Source organism: Oncorhynchus kisutch, linkage group LG30 (assembly GCF_002021735.2).
Source record: "Oncorhynchus kisutch isolate 150728-3 linkage group LG30, Okis_V2, whole genome shotgun sequence".
Classification (NCBI taxonomy): domain Eukaryota; kingdom Metazoa; phylum Chordata; class Actinopteri; order Salmoniformes; family Salmonidae; genus Oncorhynchus; species Oncorhynchus kisutch.
Genome location: NC_034203.2, coordinates 11396869 through 11420311, shown reverse-complemented (window position 1 = coordinate 11420311; position 23443 = coordinate 11396869). Strand labels below are relative to the sequence as shown.

Here is a 23443-nt window from a genome sequence, read left to right as displayed (position 1 = left end):
TGGTCTCCCCCCTTTGGAATCCTCTTTATTAAATGGCACAGTGTACAATGGTCATTTGGGGGAAGGCCAACAACAGGTGGGAAGTAAAACCGCATACATTTTCTTTGCCCGTTTTAAAATAGTTCAGCCCATCATAGAATAATCTTAGCCCTTTTGACTGACATGTAACACACTGAAATAAACACTCACACCACGGAGCAGGCGTAGGAGCCCTTCTGCGTCTGGCTCTCTCGGATGAGGAAGGTGCCGTCACACTTGTCCCTAAGCAGCTCCTCTGCCTGGGTGCGCTTGATGTCGCCCACGTACCATGTGCACTCGTCGTGGTGGGGCGAGCCCTCATCCTCCTCCACCAGCGAGTATGAGCTGTAGGAGGGAGACAGGGTGTTAATGACTCATCGCCTCACTGGATGTTTTACAAAATTCTTTATAAAGGTGTTAGGATTACTTTTGGGTAGCTGGTGCAGAGTTTAAAGGCATTGCAGCTTTTACGGAAAGGCAACCTGGTTATACTCAGTGGGCAGAATTGTTTGCAAGGACATAATTGTCATTGTGTAAATGTCTTTTTACAACAAGAATATGGACACACATGCTTTGTTTAATGACAGTGGCAGGTCATTGGTAAAAATAGAAAAGAGTAGAGGGTCTAGAGAGCTTCCCTGCAGTACACCACACTGTTTTAATTAATGTTTTATTCTTTGAATATTCGAAACATACAATATACTTGTTTACAATAACCTACAAGTTGCATACTGGACCCTATTCCAACTAAACTACTGAAAGAGCTGCTTCCTGTGCTTGGCCCTCCTATTTTGAACATAATAAAAAGGCTCTCTATCCACCGGATGTGTACCAAACTCACTAAAAGTGGCAGTAATAAAGCCTCTCTTGAAAAAGCCAAACCTTGACCCAGAAAATATAAAAAACTATCGGCCTATATTGAATCTTCCATTCCTCGCAATGCTTTACTTTCCGGCTACCCGGATAAAGCACGAAATAAACTTCAGTTAGTGCTAGAATCCTGACTAGAACCAAACAATTTGATCATATTACTCCAGTGCTAGCCTCCCTACACTGGCTTCCTGTTAAGGCAAGGGCTGATTTCAAGGTTTTACTGCTAACCTGCAAAGCATTACATGGGCTTGTTCCTACTTATCTTTCTGATTTGGTCCTGCCGTACATACCTACACGTACGCTACGGTCACAAGACACAGGCCTCCTAATTTTTCCTAGAATTTCTAAGCAAACAGCTGGAGGCAGGGCTTTCTCGTATAGAGCTACATTTTTATGAAATGGTCTGCCTACCCATGTGAGAGATGCAGACTCGGTCTCAACCTTTAAGTCTTTACTGAAGACTCATCTCTTCAGTGGATCATATGATTGAGTGTAGTCTGGCCCAGGAGTGGGAAGGTGAACGGAAAGACTCTGGACCCTTCCTGTCTCTGCCTGGCCGGTTCCCCTCTCTCCACTGGGATTCTCTGCCTCTAACCCTATTACAGGGGCTGAGTCACTGGCTTACTGGTGCTCTTTCATGCCGTCCCTAGGAGGGGTGCGTCACTTGAGTGGGTTGAGTCACTGACGTGATCTTCCTGTCTGGGTTGGCGCCCCCCCTTGGGTTGGGCCGTGGCAGAGATCTTTGTGGGCTATACTCAGCCTTGTCTCAGGATGGTAAGTTGGTAGTTGAAGATACCCCTCTAGTGGTGTTGCTTTGGCAAAGTGGGTGGTGTTATATCCTTCCTGTTTGGCCCGGTCCGGGGGTATCATCGGATGGGGCCACAGTGTCTCCTGACCCCTCCTGTCTCAGCCTCCAGTATTTATGTGTCGGGGGGCTAGGGTCAGTTTGTTATATCTGGAGTATGTCTCCTGTCTTATCGGGTGTACTGTGTGAATTTAAGTATGCTCTCTCTAATTCTCTATTTCTCTCTTTCTCTCTCCCGGAGCACCTGAGCCCTAGGACCATGCCTCAGGACTACCTGGCATGATGACTCCTTGCTGTCCACAGTCCACCTGGCCGTGCTACTGCTCCAGTTTCAACTGTTCTGCCTGCGGCTATGGAACCCTGACCCGTTGACCGGACGTGCTACCTGTCCCAGACCTGCTGTTTTCAACTCTTTAGAGACTGCAGGAGAGGTAGAGATACTCTTAATGATCAGCTATGAAAAGCCAACTGACATTTACTCCTGAGGTGCTGACTTGCTGCACCCTCGATAACTACTGCGATTATTATTATTTGACCATGCTGGCAATTTATGAACATTTGAACATCTTGGCCATGTTCTGTTATAATCTCCACCCGGCACAGCCAGAAGAGGACTGGCCACCCCTCATAGCCTGGTTCCTCTCTAGGTTTCTTCCTAGGTTTTGGCCTTTCTAGGGAGTTTTTCCTAGCCACCGTGCTTCTACACCTGCATTGCTTTCTGTTTGGGGTTTTAGGCTGGGTTACTGTACAGCACTTTGAGATATCAGCTGATGTAAGAAGGGCTATATAAATTAATTTGATTTGATTGCAGTGAACCCGCTCAATAACTACATGATACCAGTCATCCAACAGATTCCCATTCAGAGCGACACACAGTAGCAACCAGGGTCAATGACCTGCTCAAGGGCATGTTGACCGATCTACCACCAGGCCAAAAAATGTGAACTGAACCCTGAAAAGATCCCCCCACAGTTCCCCAATAGCTGTCTCTCAACCATTTGTGACCCCTCCCACACCCCCCCCCCCCAGTACACGTTTGACATAAGAGAAGCTTCCATTAAAGAAAACCCCCGAGTTCTCTCAAATGTATCAAATGAACAGCAAACCTGGTTTAAAAAAAACAGCTAAAGCACTACCTCACGGGACAACGCCTTCTCCCCTATTTGGCCTAGATAGTTTGTGTATGTATGTATGTATGTATTTTTTAGGCTACGTGTGCCTTTTTAAAAATGTATGTAGTTCTGTCCTTGTCTATTAATGTTCTGTATTATGTCATGTTTCGTGTGGACCCCAGGAAGAGTAGCTGCAGCTTTTGCAACAGCTAATGGCGATCCTAATAAAATACCTCCCCCGAAAATACATCAATATGACGTCCATACAAAATACAAGAACAATATAACGTCAATACAGAATACAAGGCAACAGTTTCAAATTCACATTTTACAGACGCACCCAACAGGTATAGTTTTATAACACGCAATCTAAACACTTGCCAAATGTTGCAACTTTGTCACTTACTCTTCTGCCTCGTTCTTTATGCCCAGCCACTCATTTATACTCTTCTGCCTCGTCCCCTTCTGTGTCAACCATCTGCAAGACCAAAGAAACAGAATTGCACACAAGTCCACTTCAATTCAGTCAACAAATAGTAATATATATATATATATATATATATATATATATATATATATATATATATATATATATAAATAAATAAATTGCATATTTAAATAATATAACTTGTTGAACATAGCTATAGCCATGAGTCTTGCGTGTTTTAATGGTCATCAGCGTTAGCTATCCTGCTACAGAGCTTTGTGATGATGTCGGGATGAGTGCACGTCACTCGAACATAATGTTTCATGGTAAACAAAAAAAATGTCTCTATAGTATTGCGTTTTCTTACACCAGGTACTGGTCCCTGATCTTCCTTAGCTGAATGAGGTCCGGCTTCAGGCTGTTCATCCTCTTGTCAATCTCTCGGTTGTCAGTGGCCTGCTGCTTCAGATCCTGCTCCAGCTTTCTCTTGCTGTCGTGGATCTCCGTCACCCTAGACTTCAGGCGCTCTGAGTTGCTCTGGATCCTGAAGTGAGAGAGGGGGGGGCATAACAAATCACCTCTGGGGTTCATTGGTAGTGGTCTGGTTTGACTGTTCTTTACAATACATTGACTGATGTTTTAAATTGTCTTAAAATACAGCCTACGTACATACAGAGGTACTAGTTTAACACAAGTTGTGGTTGAAATACCCATGTCACTATGGACAGGCAAAACGCTTACTTCTGGATCTCCTTGTCGTTGCCTTCGCGTAGGAACTTCTCGATGGACTCTTTGCTGTAGCGCTCCTGGGTCTCACACTGCTCCTCAAAGATCTTGATGGTCTCGCCAAAGGCCTCGATAGCCGTGCGCTTCATCTGGAGCTCCTGACAGAGACACACAGGGGAACACAAGTCAGCATGGCGCATGATGGGACCAATGCAATCCTCCTATTTGTTTCCTCTCCTTTTGCGACCACTTACAGTCATGCGTGCGTACATTTTACGTATGGGTGGTCCCAGTGGGAATCGAACCCACATCCCTTGGCATTGCAAGCGCCATGCTCTACCAACTAAACCACACAGGACTTTGAAATACTTTGAAATGGAGTCTTATCTTCTTCGCTTTTCCACTCATGGCAATGGCAGTTAGGAGGGATGTGAATTTCCACCATTTTCTTTTCACCTGTCCTCTCAGATCATTGGTTAGAGAGCAAGGATAAAAGAAGGATACAAGAAAAATCTCATTTCAGAGTATTGTGACAGAGCCTGAGACAGAGGTGTGTTCCAGAAGTATGGACCCAGTACGCCCTTTACAGTACAGGAAGCAGTATAGTACCTGTGAGGTGCGTGTGTACTCCTCGTAGAGCACGTCGTACTCCCGGCTCTTCTCCTGGTACTGCTCGTGGTACACTTTCAGCTGCTCGCCCACCGCCTCAATGCTGTCCTCTTTCACCAGCTCCTCCTGAGGAAAGCAACGTTATACAACTGTCAGTGACAATATTCACAAAGCAGCCAATCAAGCGGGAGGACAATGATGCTGCAATACAAACTGAGCAGGAATCAAACCGTTCCGTGAAAATGTCATTCTAACTTGCACTCTAACTGGCAATGTTTTGGAATTCAAGGAGTGGAGAGAAAAAAAGTAAAGGAAAAACTGAATGTATACATCTCAAGAGTTGGCTGAAATATGCATCTGTGGTCCTGGCATAGACTACAGAAGATTGTGGCGGTAGTGGTAATCCTAAGGTTAGAAAGGCAGGCCAGCAATAGGACAAAGTTCAATTTCGATGCACAGTAAAGTTGTCTGTCGTTGTCAATGTACATGTAGTGTAAAGTAGGTACCTGTTGGTATTTGGAGACGGGGTAGAGGAGCCGGGTGTCTAGCTTAGCGTTGTACTGGGCCAGGGAATCGTGGCGGTAGTGGTTGATGAGCTCCACCACCGTGGTGAAGGTGAGCGGCTCGGAGAAGCCATAGCGACCGCCACGGTGGCAGATCTTTATCAGCTTGTTGTTGCCTCCTTTCCTGTGGTTGAGAAACGGTGAGACATCAATGTCAATGGCGAGAAATACATTTGAAATCTCGGTGAATGTGATGTTGCTTTCATTAAGATTAATTCTGTAGATCCTTTTTAACCATTTGCTCTTTTTCCAAACGTGAACCCAAGACCCAAGTATCGCAATAGCAAACTTACATTCCACATTCTAAAAGGAGATCAAAAATCACTCATTTACAGACGTTTAGTAAATGTGTTATGTTGACCGTCCTCCGCTCTTTACATAAGACCTATACTATATATTACTTGATACTAGGAGTAGCCTCTCACCTGAGGGTCAGTGTGTACTCTCCTTCCAGTTTGCTGGAGGCGTCGCGGACCATGAACGTCCCGTCAGGGGTGTCTCTCATCTTCTCGTTCACCTCCTCCCTGGAAACAACAATGGCACAGATGAAGGGGATTGTGAATTCATGAAAGCACCACATCCTTCACAATATAATCTCCCGTGGGCAGATTCTACTCGTAGACCAAAGAATCTTCCGGGACTAAATGGAATGTGTGAGATAACTAGCAGCAGAAGCTCCGATTTTGGGGTTTTCTTCACTGGTTATTTGGACATATTAGGATCTGGCGAAGGAGGTGCTTAAAACTGCTTCGACTCTGGCTGAGAGTTTCCTTTTGAGAGGGTGGAAACTTTTGCCGGAACTCTCAATTTCTAACACGAATGAACAAAGCAGTTAATCACGCAGCTGACCAAATTATACAAGATTTTTTACTTTAACACACAATACAATTTAATGACTAGCACATGACGACAATAGGCTGTTTCATGAGAGCTGATTATGGTATACCATAATCTACAAATAGTTTTTTACTATAATCCAGTTTTAATCCACACAAAAATGTGGTTACTGGATAAATAAATACTATAGGCCAGGGATCATCACCTACATTCAGCCACGGGATGATTTTGTCTTGAGCGGATAGTCAGGTGTCCGGAACATCATTTTAAATAATAGATTGCAAAATTGACCGCAAGAAACCCAAATAGATATAATATTTGATTAAAACATAACCACTTCAAACCTTGCTTACATTTGTATATGATCACATACAGGGCCTTCGGAAAGTATTCAGACCCTTTGACTTTTTCCACATTTTGTTACGTTACAGCCTAATTTTTAAATATATTAAATAGAAACCCTCAGCAATATACACACAATACCCATAATGACAAAGCAAAAACAGGTTAATAGAAATTGTTACAAATTTAATTTAAAAAATTGAAACATTAATACATAAGCATTCAGACTCTTTGCTATGAGACTCAAAATTGAGCTCAGGTACATCCTGTTTCTTTTGATCATCCTTGAGATGTTTCTACAACTTGATTGGAGTCCACCTGTGGTAAATTCAATTGATTGGACATAATTAGGAAAGGCACACACCTGTCTATATAAGGTCCCACAGTTGACAGTGCATGCCAGAGCAAAAACCAAGCCATGAGGTCGAAGGAATTGTCCGTAGAGCTCCGAGATAGGATTGTGTCGTGGCACAGATCTGGGGAAAGTGTAACAAAACATTTCTGCAGCATTGAAGGTCCCCAAGAACACAGTGGCCTCCATCATTCTTAAATGGAAGAAGTTTAGAACCACCAAGAATCTTCCTAGAGCTGGCCGGCCAAACTGAGCAATCGGAGGAGAAGGGCCTTGATCAGGGAGGTGACCAAGAACCCGATGGTCACTGACAAAGCTCTAGAGTTCCTCTGTTGAGATGGTTGTCCTTCTGGAAGTTTCTTCCATCTATGCAACACTCCACAAATCAGGCATTTATGGTAGAGTGGCCAGACCGAAGCCACTCCTCAGTAAAAGACAAATGACAGCCGGCTTGCAGTTTACCAAAAGGCACCTAAAAACTCTCAATGAGAAACAAGATTCTCTGGTCTGATGAAACCAAGATTGAACTCTTTGGCCTGAATGACAAGGGTCACATCTGGAAGAAACCTGGCACCATCCCTACTGTGAAGCATGGTGGTGGCAGAATCATGCTGTGAGGATGTTTTTCAGTGGCAGGGACTGGGTGACTAGTCAGGATCAAGGCAAAGATGAACGGCGCAAAGTACAGAGATCCTTGATGAAAACCTGCTCCAGAGCACTCAGGACCTCAGACTGGGGCGAAGGTTCACCTTCCAACAGGACAACGACACTAAGCACAAACCCAAGACAAGGCAGGAGTGGCTTCGGGATAAGTCTCTGAATGTCCTTGAGTGGCCCAGCTAGAGCCCGGACTTAAACCTGATCGAACATCTCTGGAGAGACCTGAAAATAGCTGTGCAGCAACGCTCCCCACCCCACTGACAGAGCTTGAGAGGATCTGCAGAGAAGAAATGGGTGAAACTCCCCAAATACAGGTGTGTCAAGCTTGTAGCGTCATACCCAAGAAGACTCGAGGCAGTAATCTCTGCCAAAGATGCTTCAACAAAGTACTGAGTAAAGGGTCTGAATACTTATGTAAATATAATATTTCAGTTGGAAACCGGATGCACCCGAGCTCATTTTCAGGTCTCATAGCATATGGTCTGAATACTTCTGTAACTAAGGTATTTCTGTTTTTATTTTTAATACATTTGCAAGCATTTCTAAAAACCTGTTTTTGCTTTGTCATTATGGGGTATTGTGTGTAGATTGATGAGGGGAAAAAATATTTTAGAAGGCTGTAACCTAACAAAACGTGGAAAAAGTCAAGGGGTCTGAATAATTTTCAAAGGCAATCTGTAATTAAAATCACTTGGAGCTGATTTGCTGGTGTTTTAACGCAGTTTAACAATAAAAAATAAAGTGTGAAAACTTGGGGGCCAAACTATTTTGTTGATGTAGTAAATTATTTAATTGAGGATTTAGAAATGTTATTGATACACGAGTGGCTCTTTACCTGGAGATTTCCCCCCAGTACCACTCGGAATCACTCAGTATGCGAGTCTCAGTCATGGCTGGAGTCGTGGTTTTGGCCTTCATTGGCTTGACTGGTAGAGCTATACAAAACACACGGATACAACCGAAAACCCCATTAGATTAGAATGTTTTGGACAAGCAAACATCACAAGAGATTTTCAATAGAAAAAGTCTCATTTACACATACAGATCCTGACACACAAGCCAAATCATCTTTAGTTGGGGATGTTTCGTGTGTGCTTATTGGTCTGTACAAATCAGCACTAAGTTATGCACAGTAAATAGTACAATCCATTATTCTGTGCAAACCATTCAAAAAACTAAAACTATTTTCATCCAGTCCAGGTTCTATATTAATTTCTATTGAGCCCTCCAAATTTAGAGCACTGTATCTACCCATCCATACCAGGGGGCGGGACTTCCTGTCCCATGGCCCTCTCCATCAGCAGCCTCTCCAGCGCGAGTGCAGGGAACTCCTCCCCCACCTCCCACCTGTCAATCAACAACAGCAGGGAGTAAGACACACAGTCATAAGATGTTCAGTCAGCGGCAGGTCATTCAAAACACATGGTGCTAAGGAGGCAGGGGAAAAGTACTCAGCTGCAGTCTGTAATAACAGCTTTTAGCATTAGGGATTTCCTCTTGAGTCACACGAGGGAGAGAGCACTAACAATCACATGTTCTTCCACTAAACCAGTGCCATTGGAGCCCTCACTTGTCCATCTCAAGAGGATATCACTAGCTATGTGGTAGGATATTCACTAGCTGTGTGGTAACTACGCAATCCGACACAAAATGGCTGCTGTGCATCACAAGGGTGGGGTTTGAGTTTAGTTACTCCAATGTAAAGCAATTTGAGAACTAGTGAAAAGCAACGGTTTATACAGTATGAATTTAATCCATTATGATGCTTGCGCACTGCTCACACAATACTCCCATTCCTGACACCAAATGCTGATTGAACATGCCGAATTAGACAAAATATTACCAAACAAAATGGCAACCAACACAGACGAGCGGCATACACTGACCCAACTCTGTTGTTTGTTGGCATATGTCTGGGTGGTGTGAATGTGGCGTTAGAACATTGTAAAAACAACAAAGACTGCCTTCTTGCTTTTTTTATAAGAAACAGTAATGTGTTGGAAATTCCAAATTGCTGTAATTGCTGCCCAAAGGTAATTCTACAAATATTGACTCAGGGGTGTGAATGTTAGATCATGTATTCTCCTACTCACCCAGTAGCAGAGCTGGGCCGGATCAGCAGCGGCCCAAAGACCAGGCCCAGGGTGTGAGGGTCCAGGCCGTTGAGCTGGGAGCCCTGGCCCACCTTGCCCAGGTGTGTGAGTAGGTACTGCAGAGTGAGGCGATGGTGCAGGGGCACACTAGTGGCCCTCTCCAGGACCAGGCTCAGCTCCCTGCCTCCGCTGCTGCTTGCCGCCAAGTCTGTGAGAGGAGGCAGACCACATGTTACCACAGCCCCTTACTCACACAAGCAAGTGTGAACACACAACAAGGAACTCGCTCTCAGCACACATACACACAAAGTCCCTGGCATCCCCAGGGACCAGGGTAGCTTTATAAGTTACAATATTTTTGGGATGCCTGTGACTAGCTCATCCCCAGCACTCCACTACTGGCTTATTCTCACAGGCAGGAGGGGGGGCACGCGATTGACACGCCACACAATCAGCTTCATGTGATTCTGTGACTTTCTATAGCCTAGGTCTGTATCGTCTGGGATAGGGATGGGTTGGTGGGGGGCGGACAGTTGAGCACAAGCAGGGGTCAGTGAAATGTGGCATGTACCCGCGGCGCCGTGCTGCAGCGCAGCCTGCAGGTCTGGGTAAACACCGGGGGGGATGACGGGGGACGGCAGCTCCCTCAGGTAGCGGACCACACACTCCGACAAGGTGCCCACGTCACTACCCGACTCCACCTCTGGGGGGGGGAGAGAGACAGTCAGTGGGTCCGGCCAGCTGCATTTCATTCAGCCAGATTTGCCACACGGAAAAAGCATTGGGAGCATTTTGAATGCATTACGTGCATGATATACCTACATTTATATGCTAATAGTGTAGCAAGTCTTATCATGCACTATGGGTTTGAGAAAAGGTATACATGTATTATTTAGAGGTTGTACAAAGTAAGTGTTGTTAGCCCAAAGTGGATATAAAATGGCCTTCTACTACAGTGGAAGTCTAATAAGATAAATACGTGGGGGGTGAGTTATCACTCATTCAAAACACGTCACTTCGAGCATTACTATACTAATTCTAACAGAACAAATACAGCTGGAGCGTGACTGGAGTAACTCACCACCACTCCAGCTCTGTGTTGGGCTCTCCGAGTTGGAGGATGCCACAGGTGTCCTGTACAGTGTCTTGCAGTCCAGACCTGCAGACGAATCGAGACAATAGCTCATCAGCCTTCTAAAAAAAAAAAAAAAAAGCCCCCTCTATAGTATGCATGACTGCCTGACTTGGGATGACAGACGCAGACAGATGGTTACATTAAAATGTAAAGATCCTAGGGATTAGGGCCTGGCATTTTTACTTTTTTGACAGTTGGAGTGTGTGCATTTATCTATATGCAAACAGTACCTAATTATGATAATGTAGCTGCTATTTACAGAGCCTTATTACAATCAAGACACCTATTTTATAGTAAAATAAACAAACATGTCAAATAAAATAAAAACGGTAAAGTGGGATTTGCATCTCGTGTCTGAATTTGGCAGTTGAAATACATTTTTCAGGGTCACAAAACACAAATGGTGTTCTTTTCGAGATACAGACGTTCGATTGAGTTTATTATGCCTGTTCCTTGGAATTTTTCTACATTTAACACTGCATGGAGATGAACTATGGCCAGGATTCTGATGAAAACACGCTCTGTCTTCATCAAACTAATGTTGTTGCCTATTTTCAGTGTGGAACCAGTCTGTGTTTACCGGGGTAATAGCCGAGTCGTACCAATTCAAAATGTCACTAGCAGCTCGCAAAGTACGGTCGTCACTAACGTTAGTTACCACAGCTACAAAACCATAAACACTGGACTGTTTCTACAATTCCTTAAAATCTGGTTTTAAACCTAACCGTTAACCCTAACCTTAACCACACCGGTGACCTTATGCCTAGCCCCTACCTTCAATTTAGACCAAAATGCAAATGTTGGTTTTCATGAATTTTTACGATATAGCCAATTTTGACTTTGTGGCTGGGGTAACTCGTGTCAACAGCAAAGTAGGAAAATTACAATTATTCCAAAACTGCAAGTCATTGTTGGAACACATATTTCCCTACTTTAGTCAACCAGTCCATTTAGAATTTGTTTAAACACTGTCGTTATTTGGTAAGGAATACAGCATGTGTATCCTATCAGTAAGATACGTTTTTATAGGCATTTATTTCTGTAGTCGCACTCAGCACGAGTGTGTAGAAGGAGCGGTCAGAACGCAATTGAGTGAGACACGAAAGAGAATTTAAGGAGCCGCAAATGCACATGTACAAATGGAACACCAGAGTCAAAGCAAATTAACTTTGTCTTAAAGACAACATTTCGACCAAATAGTTTTACAATATTAGATTTTTTTATTTAAATCTCTGGTAAAGATTGAGTTTTGACATCAGTTCGAGGACTTGATTACTCATGCCCATCCCTACTAGGGATGTGATTATGAATAAACTCCGGGGAAGCTATGATGCAGGATAGAGGAAGAGACCAAATCTGTGCAACCTGTGTGGAAGAAAATGTTAGAGGAAGTATTTCAGTCTGCATACCACAAGGCACCCTTTTCCTTATATAGTGCACTACTTTTGACCAGAGGCCAATGTAGGGCTGAATGTGTCCTCGAAAAAGTGGAATTGTTGAATGTACGATGTAAATGAAAATGTGTCATTTACACTATGGCCCGAACCGTGAAATGACACGTCTAAAATAATAATATTTCACACAATGTTGTGAAATTGGTTAGAGTGGGAGGAAGTGTGTGTGTGTGTGTGCGTTGAATGTGTGAAAGAGAGAAACTGTGAATGAAGACCTCCATAATGCAGTGTGAATGTAGCCCCTGTCCTGCAACACTGCATGGCACTATCAGCGCACAGGTGAGAATAAATCTGTCAGCGACAAGTAAACACAACAGTGAAACGGTGCAGTGCAGTCTGGAGGTATTAGACAGTGTTCCATTACTCCAAAACCTAAGAGTAATTTATTGCATTCCCATAGTATCTCTCCTCTGAATGGCCACTACTATTTATGTTTACTGTGTATGCATGTTTATGGTGCTGTGTGTTGGTTGGTGTGTACCTTTCTTCTCAATGGCCTCCACTAGGTTCACCAGGGTGTGGGGAGCAGTTTCTGGCGGTGTGAACTGCTCGGTCAAATCCAGAAGAGAAACATCTGAAACGACACAAATGATGGTTACATTTTCAGACAAGACCTTAAAACGGGACTCCAGGAGGCCTCCATTGACATAGGAGCACGACCAGACTATTTCTTGTCCTTTACAATGCATGTGCTTTTCATTTCATATTTGCACAAAAAAGACCACATAGCCCATAAACAGCAGTTGGAGGCAGCCAACAAGACTATTGTCTTATACATTACTTTTACAGTGTTCAAAATACAAATACTCAGAGAAGCAATTTGCCATTGATACAAAGGGGAAGAAAGACAACAAAACCAGAGTTGTCGACTTTTCACCCTCACCACACAGTAAACCAAATATGTTTTCAGTCACAGCGGGAGAAGGAGAGGGGGAGATAGAGAGCGAGAGGGAAAGGAGAGAGGGAGGGATACAGGGAAAGGAGAGAGGGAGGGATAGAGGGGGTTAGTCCTTGACTTGCCTAGTTTAAGGTTAAATATTATTATTTTTACAAATATATACAAAATAAAAGGTAAAGGAGAGAGGTAGGGAAGAGAGAAAGAGAGGGAAGGGCAACAGAGCGAGGCACAAGAGAGAGAGGAAAAAGGATCCCATTTCCCTTTTTATTTTCCCTCTCCTTTTTCCATCCCTCCAGTCATTTCTCTGCGTTTGTTTCGCCTTGGCCCTTTGCCTGAGTGGAGCACAATAAAGGATTGAATCAAAAATCCTGAACAAGCAAAAGCTCTGTGGCCGGCTGCCAGGGCCTCCTTTTCGGGCCCACTGCTCGCGAGGCCAGAGCTTGGCAGGCTTCTGCTCCTGGCAGTGCACGGCTAAACCGCACTGATTATTAATTTGGGGTGTTAAGACAAAAAAACACTGCGTCAGCACATTCCGCCCCTCTCGCTCGCTCTGTTGCACATTAAACATGGAAACTTTGCCTGCTTTTCGGAGGGTGAGTGGTGAGCGTTAGCCTGCGCTAGAACGCAGCAGCGCGCATTTTCGGTGGGTTGATTTTCAAATGTCAGTTCTCCCTCCCTCACCTCTTGATAATGGGCAAGCGCATGCAGTAAGTACACGAAAGCTCTTCCTCTACTCGCTCTAACATATGCAAATTTAAAAACACCCTCAAAGAATTTGAGACACACATGCACGCATCCACAAGTCATGGTTGCAGGAGCAGACTTAGAGATTATGTTTGTGTGCGCATATGTGAAAGCGAGAGAGGGAAAGAGAAAGGGGGCATGTACATACTTCATGCATGTGCCCGATAAGGATATGAGGGAGGGAGAACTGACATTCAGAAATCAACACACCCCAAAAAAATTTTTTTAAAAAAGGGCAATCCGGCACGTTTCAATATACGTTGAGGGGAGCCCCCCCCCCCCACCCTCAGAAAGGGACATTTTCCCACTGACATTACCTGCTGACTGATTGAAAATATCCCACAATTTAAAATATATAAAAACGCACACACACACACTGAGGAGAACAAGTATTTGATAACCTGCAAAAAAATCGGCAGTGTTTTCTACTTACAAAGCATGTAGAGGTCTGTAATTTTTATCATAGGTACACTTCAACTGTGAGAGACGGAATCTAAAACAGAAATCCAGAAAATCACACTGTATGATTTCTAAGTAATTAAGTATTTGATCACCTACCAACCAGTAAGAATTCCAGCTCTCACAGACCTGTTCGTTTTTATTTAAGAATCCCTCCTGTTCTCCACTCATTACCTGTATTAACTGCACCGGTTTGAACTCGTTACCTGTATAAAAAGACACCCGTCCACACACTCAATCAAACAGACTCCAACCTCTCCACAATGGCCAAGACCAGAGAGCTGTGTAAGGACATCAGGGAAAAAAATTGTGGACCTGCACAAGGCTGGGATGGGCTACAGGACAATAGGCAAGCAGCTTGGTGAGAAGGCAACAACTGTTGGCACAATTATTAGAAAATGGAAGTTCAAGGTCACGGTCAATCACCCTCGGTCTGGGGCTCCATGCAAGATCTTACCTCGTGGGGCATCAATGATCATGAGGAAGGTGAGTGATCAGCCCAGAACTACACGGCAGGACCTGGTCAATGACTTGAAGAGAACTGGGACCACAGTCTCAAAAAAAAACATTAGTAACACACTACACTGTCATGGATTAAAATCCTGCAGCACATGCAAGGTCCCCCTGATCAAGCCAGCGCATGTCCAGGCCCGTCTGAAGTTTGCCAATGACCATCTGGATGATCCAGAGGAGGAATGGGAGTAGGTCATGTGGTCTGATGAGACAAAAATAGAGCTTTTTGGTCTAAACTCCACTCGCTGTGTTTGGAGGAAGAAGAAGGATGAGTACAACCCCAAGAACACCATCCCAACCGTGAAGCATGGAGGTGGAAACATCATTCTTTGGGGATGCTTTTCTGCAAAGAGGACAGGACACTGCACCGTATTGAGGGGAGGATGGATAGGGCCATGTATCGTGAGATCTTGGCCAACAACCTCCTTCCCTCAGTAAGAGCATTGAAGATGTGCCGTGGCTGGGTCTTCCAGCATGACAACGACCCGAAACACACAGCCAGGGAAACTAAGGAGTGGCTCCGTAAGAAGCATCTCAAGGTCCTGGCGTGGCCTAGCCATTCTCCAGACCTGAACTCAATAGAAAATCTTTGGAGGGAGCTGAAAGTCCGTATTGCCCAGCGACAGCCCCGAAACCTGAAGGATCTGGAGAAGGTCTGTATGGAGGAGTGGGCCAAAATCCCTGCTGCAGTGTGTGGAAACCTGGTCAAGAACTACAGGAAACATATGATCTCTAATTGCAAACAAAGGTTTCTGTACCAAATATTAAGTTCTGCTTTTCTGATGTAACAAATACTTATGTCATGCAATAAAATGCAAATGAATTACTTAAAAATCACACAATGATTTCCTGGATTTTGTTTTAGATTCAGTCTCTCACAGTTGAAGTGTACCTATGAGACCTCTACATGCTTTGTAAGTAGGAACACCTGCAAAATCGGCAGTGTATCAAATACTTGTTCTCCCCACTGTATATCCACATATACATACATACATACACACACAGAATAATAAATATAAAACACAACATGTAGTGTTGGTCCCATGTTTAACTAGCTGAAATAAAGATCCCAGAAATGTTCCATGCGCACACAAAGCTTATTTCTCAAATTCCGTGCATACATTTGTGAGCATTTCTCCTTTGCCAAGATAATCCATCCCTTGACAGGTGCAGCATATCAAGAAGCTGATTAAACAGCATTAACATTGCACAGGTGCACTGTGCTAGGGAAAATAAAATGGCCACTCGCTCTAAAATGTACAGTTTTGTCACAACATCGCAGATGTCTCAAGTTGAGGGAGCACGCAATTGGCATGCGGACTGCAGGAATGTCCACCAGAGCTGTTGCCAGAGAATGTAACGTTCACTTCTCTACCATAAGCGGCCTCATCGGTGTGCTCGTCATCCTCACCAGGGCCTTGACCTGACTGCAGTTCGGCGTCGTCACCGACTTCAGTGGAGAAGTGTGGTCTTCATGGATGAATCCCGATTTCAACTGTACCAGGCAGATAGCGTGTATGGTGTCATGTGGGCGAGTGGTTTGCTGACGTAACAGAGTGCCCCATGGGGGCGGTGGGGTTATGATATGGGAAGGCATAAGCTACATACAATGAACACAATTGCATTTTATCAATGGTAATTTAAATGCACAGATATACCGTGATGAGATTCTGAGGCCCATTGTCGTACCATTCATCCGTTGCCATCACGATATTACATGACCCCACGTCGCAAGGACCTGTACACAATGTATCCCAGGTCTTCTATGGCCTGCATACTCAGACATGTCACCCATTGAGCATGTTTAGGATGCTCTGGATCAACGCGTATGACAGCATGTTCCAGTTCCCGCCAATATCCAGCACTTTCGCGAAGCCATTGAAGAGGAGTGGGACAACATTCTGCAGGCCACATTCAACAACCTGATCAACTCTATGCGAAGGAGATACTGACCAGTTTTCTGATCCATGCCCCTACCCTTTTTATATAAAAAAAAAGGTACACTACATGACACCTGCTCATCAAAGGAAAGGTGGCTACTTTGAAGAATCTAAAATATATTTGGATTTGTTTAAGACTTTTTTTTGGTTACGACATGATTCCATGTGTGTTATTTCATAGTTATTCTACAATGTAGAAAATAGTACAAATAAAATAAAAACCCTAGGTGTGACCAAACTTTTGACTGGTATTGTATATACAATATATATGTTTTTATTAGGTCTGACCACCCTTGACTGGTCAATTGTTTGGTTGATAGGCTGTTTGGTCAACAAAAGTTTCTGTAGTTGATTAGTCTCAAAACAAAATAAATTATAATAATTAATGGTGCACAAGACACCTGTCACTGGGATTGCACAGTCCATCACGCTAAAACATGCGATACTGAAATTGTATATTGTTATATGATGTACAAATAGTGGTGCAACACTAATAAATCAAATACTACTTTATAACAAATGCACTCTCCCACGTTGGATATGGTCGCTGTCCATGGTTCTGAAACAATCTTCAGTGCGCCGTATAATTGGTGCCTTTCCCTATGTTATTAGCCCATAGCAAGCTAATAATTAGCTGTACTATTTGCTATACAGTAACCACAGTTGGCTACCTAGCTGACTATGTATCAAGCTAGCCAGTGCAGTTAGCTACACACTGTAGATAATTCTGCAGCTCTGATGGCTTGCAGCGCCAGCAGCAATTTGTTATACTAGCTAGCTAAAAAACGTAAATAGGTGAACAAAGTTTTGCCTGTTTGTTATCCATTCTTTCATTGCTCACACCCTGCACTTTTTTCCAACAGGGAACCCTCATCTCTGGAATCCTCGAGATGACTACAAGTTGAGATGAGGACTACAAAAACAGGGACAAGTGGCTCAAATGCCTGCACAGGCTGAGCACAGTGGTGCCCTTCTCAGGTATGTAAACTGAATGCGATGATAGTTCCTAATTAGTCATGGGATATCAATTGTGGGCTCCCACTTTTCTGATCTAGGAAGTGGGTTATGTATACTGATGCAAAGTATCTAGTTAATTCAATTCATACAACAAAATGAATTTCAATCCCCATGTATAGTGTTTTGGTTGTATTATTACCAACACAGATATACAGCTCGCATGGTAATAGATTATTTGCGTTTGCAGTGGAAGAGCTGAAAGAACTGCAAGCACAAGATGGTCTGTGCCAAGTGATCTGGATCAGGAGCAGATGTGAATAATTCCAAATGGAAATATTACAGTCAGCTCATGTTTCGACGGAACTCTATAGAAACCAGTGTGAGTACTGACAACCCTGGTGCCAAACTTTCCCTGGCATCCCCTTCAACCCTCCAAGTTAACCCAGCAGGAAGCGAGCCAAACCGGAAGAGCGTGCAGCAGAGGCCATGGAATGTGCACACATGACGGGTAAGGGTTAGAGACCTGGGGAAGTTGTGCAGCGCACATGGTGCATTGGTGATGGTCACCACTTTGACCGGTTTAAGCGGAATAGGCTACCTGAAGACCCTAAACCGGTTTGTCAGAACTCCAAAGACATTCTCCACACACCTCCTCACTCTGGAGAGGCGGTAGTTATCGATCTCCTTTTTCATCCAGCAGTGTCCAATGATAAAGGCTGCATGATGTAGGGCTTCAGGACAAACGCCTCACCTGCCACCACAACACAGGACACGGGGACCTCGCTTACTGACAGACTGCTTCGAGGTGGCATGTGCACTGTATTTTCCTCCAGTGTGCCGATCAGGCCGCACCTGGCCCAGACACCGACATCGCCGACCCTGCCATCGGTACCAACATCTATATAAATGAACCGCAGATCGGCATCTGCTTGGAGTTGGGTCCCTTTGTAATTATAATAAATGGGAACCAGCATTAGGTGGTGATGTGTTTGCCGTTTAGAGCACCAAGACAGTGGGTAGTTCCAGCTTTCCCCAAACTTCCTTGGAATGGCCTCCCACTCCTCCACTGTCGTCAGCACTTTCATGTATTCCTGCCTGAAGATCTCACACAGGGCGTTGCAGGTCTAAGTAACAACTTAAAATACTGTGTTGACTCACACGGAAGGTCTATTCTAAAGCGGAGAAAGTAAACCCAGTGGCCAGGTATCTCAGGGTTACTGTTAGGCACTCCCCTGCAGGAATAGTCTCGCAGACTTGTGCGTCTACCTCTGGTCTATGGCTCCACCATCCTCAACAGGAAATTGAAGGCATCCTTGTCCATCCTCAACCAGCTTCTATAGGCGTGAGAGTCCTCTTCATCCAGTTCTCTCGGCAGCTGGCTGTAGCACCTCCCCTGTCACTGTAGCAACAACCACCTGGTCCATGTCCTCTATTTTTCCAGCAACATTCCCTTTCTCGTCTTTGCTAGGAAACATGTATAAAATGATTTTAACATTGTATCAGTCACATGGATAATGAATTGGTAGAGATAATTGCAAGTAGAAGTAATACTAGTAATAATATTTACCTTAGCAAAATGAAAGCTGAAACAAGCACAAAGGGTTTCAGCATCCATCTTCACTGTCTCTGCCAACTGAATTTACGGTTGACTATGCTCCAATTGGCAGAAATTAAAATGTAGATCATCCAAGATTCCATTTCAGTTGACAACACTGATGACTGCACCAGTGTCTCATCCCGTTGCTGGCAACATCCCGCTGCCAGTAATATTGCCCCCTCACCTATTTATTTTTTGCCAGTGTATCAAGGCCCTTCAGATAAAAAATAAATGGCAGAGCTAAGCAAAATCCTAGAGGGAAACCTGGTTCAGTCTGCTTTCCAACAGACACTGGGAGACAAATATACACTAGAGTTGCTTACCAAGACGACATTGAATGTTCCTGAGTGACCTAGTTACAGTTTTGACTTAAAATTGGCTTAGATCTATGGCAAAACTTGAAAATGGCTGCCTAGCAATGGTCATCAACCAACTTGACAGCAGTTGAAGGATTTTGAAACGATGAAATGGGCAAATATTGTACAATCCAGAGCTGTGTTCAAATACTCATCCTAACCGCACTAACCATACTATTTGTGATGTAAACTTGGTATGTAGTATGCTTATTGGTCATAGTATGGATAGAGTTCATATGCCAAAAGTTCACAGATGTCTTACTACATTCGCCTAAATTAAAGTTAGGGCCCATAATAAAATTAGAGGGAAATGGTGGAAAATATGCAGCAGAAGTCCGACGAGAGCGGATACAAATTCATTGCTTTATCTAATTAATGACAAATGTTAAGAAAGTGTTCAGCAATGTAATAAAGTAATGACTTTTCAAATAAGTTACGCTACACATTATGTTGGCTGACAATTTGTTGGCTATGCTATCCTTACAAACCACATATCATTAGAGCAGTAGGTACCGGTATGTTAGCTAGCTACCTAACGTTAGTTGTCTACTAATACATCGAACTTACCAAGTATATTAACTATATGATACCTGACTACCCAACCTTTGACTTGATTATTCACGCCATTCTTAGCTAAGTGCTATACTTGTTGTGCGTTCTCAATGGACATAAATTCACTCTTAGCTATCTACTCCGATTTCAGAGCACTCTCGTCTGAGTGTGCCAGAGCGCAAAATAACTGATGAATTTACGAACACTCATCACCTGTTGAATATGGCCGGTGTCAGTAAACCTCGGCCAAAAAGCATAATTAATTTGACCAGGCCTCCCGAGTGGCGCAGTGGTCTAAGGCACTGCATCACAGTGCTAGCTGTGCCACTAGAGATCCTTGTTCCAGTCCAGGCTCTGTCGCAGCCGGCTGCGACCGGGAGACCCATGGGGAAGCGCACAATTGGTTCAGCGTCATCCGGGTTAGGGGAGGGTTTGGCCGGCAGGGAAGTTCTTGTCCCATCGCGCACTAGCAACTCCTGTGGCGGGCCGGGTGCAATGCAACGCTGACACGGTTGCCAGGTGCACGGTGTCTCCTCCGACACATTGGTGCGGCTGGCTTCCTGGGTTAAGCGGGCATTGTGTCAAAAAGCAGTGCGGCTTGGCTGGGTTGTGTTTCGGAAGACGCACAGCTCTCGACCTTGGCGTCTCCAAAGTCCGAACGGGAGTTGCAGTGATGGGACCGGACTGTATAACTACCAACTGAATACCACAAAATTGGGGAGACAAAAAATTTCACCAATGCACTGGATAACATTAGAACAGCCTAACCAACTCTGCTAGGACGAGTAAAATGGTCCGAGTGAGGCGTTCTCTCATTTGTGTCTGGAAGTAGCTATCCAGTTAGCTTGTGTGCTTGACTGCCGTTGTGATGGTCAGAACACTCGGATCAACCCTACTCCTCGGCCAGAGTATCCAGTGTGTGCTCTTAACGCTCCAAGAGGGAAACGCTCAGAATTTCCGAATGGACAATCGGACAACATTCTGAATTTACCAAAACGTCCAGCGCGCAGACTCTGGGTATGTTTGTAAATTCAATCTGGAGAGCTAGAGTGGTAAAATGTCTAGCTAGTAACGTAAACTCACTCCATACAAATATGCGCAACCGTGACATTCAAACGAGGCTGCAAAGAAAACGAATGGGACTGTAGCGACTGTGTTGACTTCAAAATCGGGGGTGTGAACTACGTTTCTATTCAAGCGTTGATCGTCATGGTAACGACTATAGTATTGGAGAAAAGTTGAAAAAAACGGGCCCTCCGTTACATCATGACGTGTCATGCCTTAATGTACAGCACGCATAAAGCAACTATTTCCATCTTACAATCTCTCCACCAGGTGTAGCACTTCTCTCATCATTTAAAAACAAGAAATGGACAGTGACGGGGGTAAGGGGGGGGATACCTAGTCATTTTTTTGAGTCATCACTGCAAGCATCATGACTCTCAAAGCCGCTGTTTACTTCTGAAGATCACTTTAGCACCGCACTAAAAACCCAATTCAAATTCGACACAAACCTTCAAATAGGTCTGTAATGACACATTAAACTCTTATGTTTTATTTACATTTTAGAGGCGATAAGGTGATAGGATATCGGTCCTTCTCACTATCACGCATTAGTTTCGCATTAGTTTCGCTTCCCCACCCGTCATTTTTAAAAAGACCCGACGGAGCTCATTGCCTTGTTGAATCATGCAGAAACAGGCAGCGTGGAGTCATTGATTTTGTTGGAAAGGGGAGAAATTGTGCTTTACAAATGGTATTAACATTACAGTTGATCTGGAAGTATTACGTTTTTGGGGCTCTAAAATAAAGGTCAATCGTACGGACCAAGGCGATGTACAAAAGTGAGTGAGTTTACGTTAATTTGTTATGTTAACAAGATAGCGAAAGGTTGCAACAGCATCAACTTCCGGTAGACAGGCATAGCGTTAGTCTGCACAACTGAAAGGATACTGTTAGTTTACAGTATACTAAAATGAACTAATAATATGCCGTATATACTGTACACTCATTATGTAGTACACAGTATGTTAGTATGGGTATTCGAACACAGCCAAGGTGTTGTATGTATTCACTCATTTAAGACACACACGCCAAAAATATAAAACGCAACATGCAACAACTTCAAAGATTTTACTGAGTTACAGTTCATATACGTAAAATCAGTCAATTGAAATTGCGGTTGGATGTACTACCAAATTCTCTAAAACGACATTGGAGGCAGTTTATGGTAGAGAAGTGAACATTCAATTCTCTGGAAACAGTTCTGGTGGACATTCCTGCAATTAATTAGCTTGGCAATTGCATGCACCCTCAAAAAAACTTGAGACATCTGTGGCATTGTGTTGTCTGACAAAACTGCACATCTGGCCTTTTATTGTTCCCAGAACAAGGTGCACCTGTGTAATGATCATTCTGTTTAATCAACTTCTTGATATGCCACACCTGTCAGGTGGATGGATTATCTTGGCAAAGGAGAAATGCTCACTAACAGGGATGTAAATATGTTTGTGCACAAAATTTGTGAATGTGAAACATTTCTGGGATTTTTTTCCCCATTTCAGCTCATGAAACATAGGACCACTGTTCATGTTGTGTTTATATTTTGGTTTAATGTGTTTTTTTTTGTTATAATTTTTTCCACTGAGATTAAAATGGTATTTTGTTTAGCCCGTTGACAGAAAATGAAATTCATTTGAATCCCACTTTGTAACAACAAAATGTGGATAAAGTCAAGGGGTGTGAATAGCATCTGAAGGCACTGTATACAGTTTCTTCCAAATGACTTTCTATGGATTACATTGAATGTTTTTGGTTTAGTTTTGTGAGGAATCACCATATACTCCTCCAGAATGATACCTCTCTTCCAACTCTCCCTCACGCTTGGGTTTTCGTGCAAATTTATAAAAATAAAAAAAATATGTAAAAAAAAAATGTTTATCTTCTTTTTGATAAACTCCAGGGCCACAGCTGTTTATCTTTGAGATTTTAGTGAGAGCACGAACTCATCATCAGCACGCAGACTGCCAACAGCTTTATTCACGCTGGAATCGGTAGGCTGTGTAGAAGTTTAAAAGGTCTGTTCACAGGCTCACCAGCCGAGCCTCTCCGGCTAGCGCCTATTTATAGACTTCTACAACAAATAAAAATCATATTGACATTCAGCCATGTTCACTTAACTACGAGATTATCAAGTGTAAAAATGTTGCATTTGCTTACCATCTTCTCACAGTGGTTTGTGGAAAGCAGGCAGTGGCACGGCCGACGCAGATTGGATAAGGCCTTGCTATTTGAAGCAAAAAATATTTGCGCTATCCCCTCCATCAGTCTGGTTATGTAAGACATGGCTAGTTCTCCCACATTCATTCCCTCCCTCCCTTTCTGTTTCCCTCTCTTTACTCATGAGGGCTTTAGAGCCATT

At 43.7% G+C, this 23443-nt stretch overlaps 1 protein-coding gene across 2 annotated transcripts in view; it reads right to left on the bottom strand.

Moving 5' to 3' along the window:
- Positions 1–23443, bottom strand: part of LOC109874483 (phosphatidylinositol 3-kinase regulatory subunit gamma) — a 53788-nt gene that overhangs the window by 8063 nt on the left and 22282 nt on the right. For both annotated transcript variants that reach the window (XM_020466387.2, XM_020466388.2), the window contains exons 3-15: positions 12488–12580; positions 10499–10576; positions 9989–10120; positions 9418–9625; positions 8586–8671; positions 8160–8259; positions 5559–5657; positions 5077–5257; positions 4571–4696; positions 3977–4119; positions 3603–3779; positions 3215–3286; positions 190–363 (exon numbers count right to left, since the gene is read on the bottom strand). In XM_020466387.2, the coding sequence (XP_020321976.1) occupies positions 190–363; positions 3215–3286; positions 3603–3779; positions 3977–4119; positions 4571–4696; positions 5077–5257; positions 5559–5657; positions 8160–8259; positions 8586–8671; positions 9418–9625; positions 9989–10120; positions 10499–10576; positions 12488–12580 (1669 nt within the window). The remainder of the gene's footprint in view (positions 1–189; positions 364–3214; positions 3287–3602; positions 3780–3976; positions 4120–4570; positions 4697–5076; positions 5258–5558; positions 5658–8159; positions 8260–8585; positions 8672–9417; positions 9626–9988; positions 10121–10498; positions 10577–12487; positions 12581–23443) is intronic.